The sequence below is a fragment of the Penaeus monodon genome, chromosome 31 (assembly GCF_015228065.2).
Source record: "Penaeus monodon isolate SGIC_2016 chromosome 31, NSTDA_Pmon_1, whole genome shotgun sequence".
Taxonomy (NCBI): Eukaryota; Metazoa; Arthropoda; class Malacostraca; order Decapoda; family Penaeidae; genus Penaeus; species Penaeus monodon.
The window spans coordinates 2,372,835-2,373,733 of record NC_051416.1 but is presented as its reverse complement, the minus strand read 5'-3'; the positions used below and the strand labels follow the sequence as shown (position 1 = coordinate 2,373,733).

General features: G+C 39.6%; 1 protein-coding gene across 1 annotated transcript in view; it reads right to left on the bottom strand.

The window, feature by feature from the left end:
- The window catches only part of LOC119592824 (rootletin-like), a 148,678-nt gene that overhangs the window by 33,652 nt on the left and 114,127 nt on the right, over positions 1 to 899 (bottom strand). The window contains exons 10-11 of the mRNA XM_037941730.1: positions 670 to 861; positions 352 to 503 (exon numbers count right to left, since the gene is read on the bottom strand). Of these exons, the coding sequence (XP_037797658.1) occupies positions 352 to 503; positions 670 to 861 (344 nt within the window). The remainder of the gene's footprint in view (positions 1 to 351; positions 504 to 669; positions 862 to 899) is intronic.

The window sequence follows — 899 nt, the reverse complement described above, 5'->3', positions numbered from 1 at the left end:
TGGGCGAGGGAAGGATATATCTATGATAAGAATTAGAGGGAGAAAGATGGAGGGAAGGAGAGAGTTAGATGTAGAGGCTGAGAAAAGGAAGGAGGGAGGGAGAGCCCCGGGAACTGTGAATGAAATAAGAAATATGGTTTCAGTCATGCACAGTTATTTCTCTTAAAGGTTTAGTTCTATATTCTCTTTTCAAATCAGATAACTACTGTGAACTACCATAAAAACAGACAATAACACAGAACACACAGTACCTCCTACTGGTGTCAAGGTGTAAGATGTGCGAAGTAAAACCTAAAAACAACAACAAAAATAGTGATCCTTAACCTTGCAAACTTTATACAAATCTTTTACCTGAATGCAGAGGGCGTCTTGCCGTCCACATCACCAGAACTCTGCTCTGAATCCTTAATTACTGTCTGTGCAATGTCCACCATATATGATTCCAATGTGCGCACCTTCTCCCTCAGTGTCTCCTGAATCTCCGCTTCTGTCATCCCTTCTTCCTGTAAAGCGTATGAAGACAAAATTATTTAGTTCTCTCCAGAATGACTCACGACAATGTTAGCCAGATTTCTTAATAGAAATATCAAAGTTTCAATTACAGAGGCGTCCTATATTTCACTGAAGTTACTCATTTTTGTAAGGACATACAACAACCTTAAAACTTACAAGTTTTTTATTGAGGTCCTGAATGGTTCTTTCTTTGTCTCGCAAGCTGTTGTTGAGCTCGCTGAGTCTAGAGTTGAGATCATTAATTTTTTCCTTGAGGTTATTCTTCTCAGCTTCTGCCCGCATCTGCGATTTTTCACATTCTTGGATGCGACCCCACAGATCAGAGGGGTTTGCAACCACATACTCATCCTGTTGCCAAATATTTAAACAGTGAATCTCAAATACAT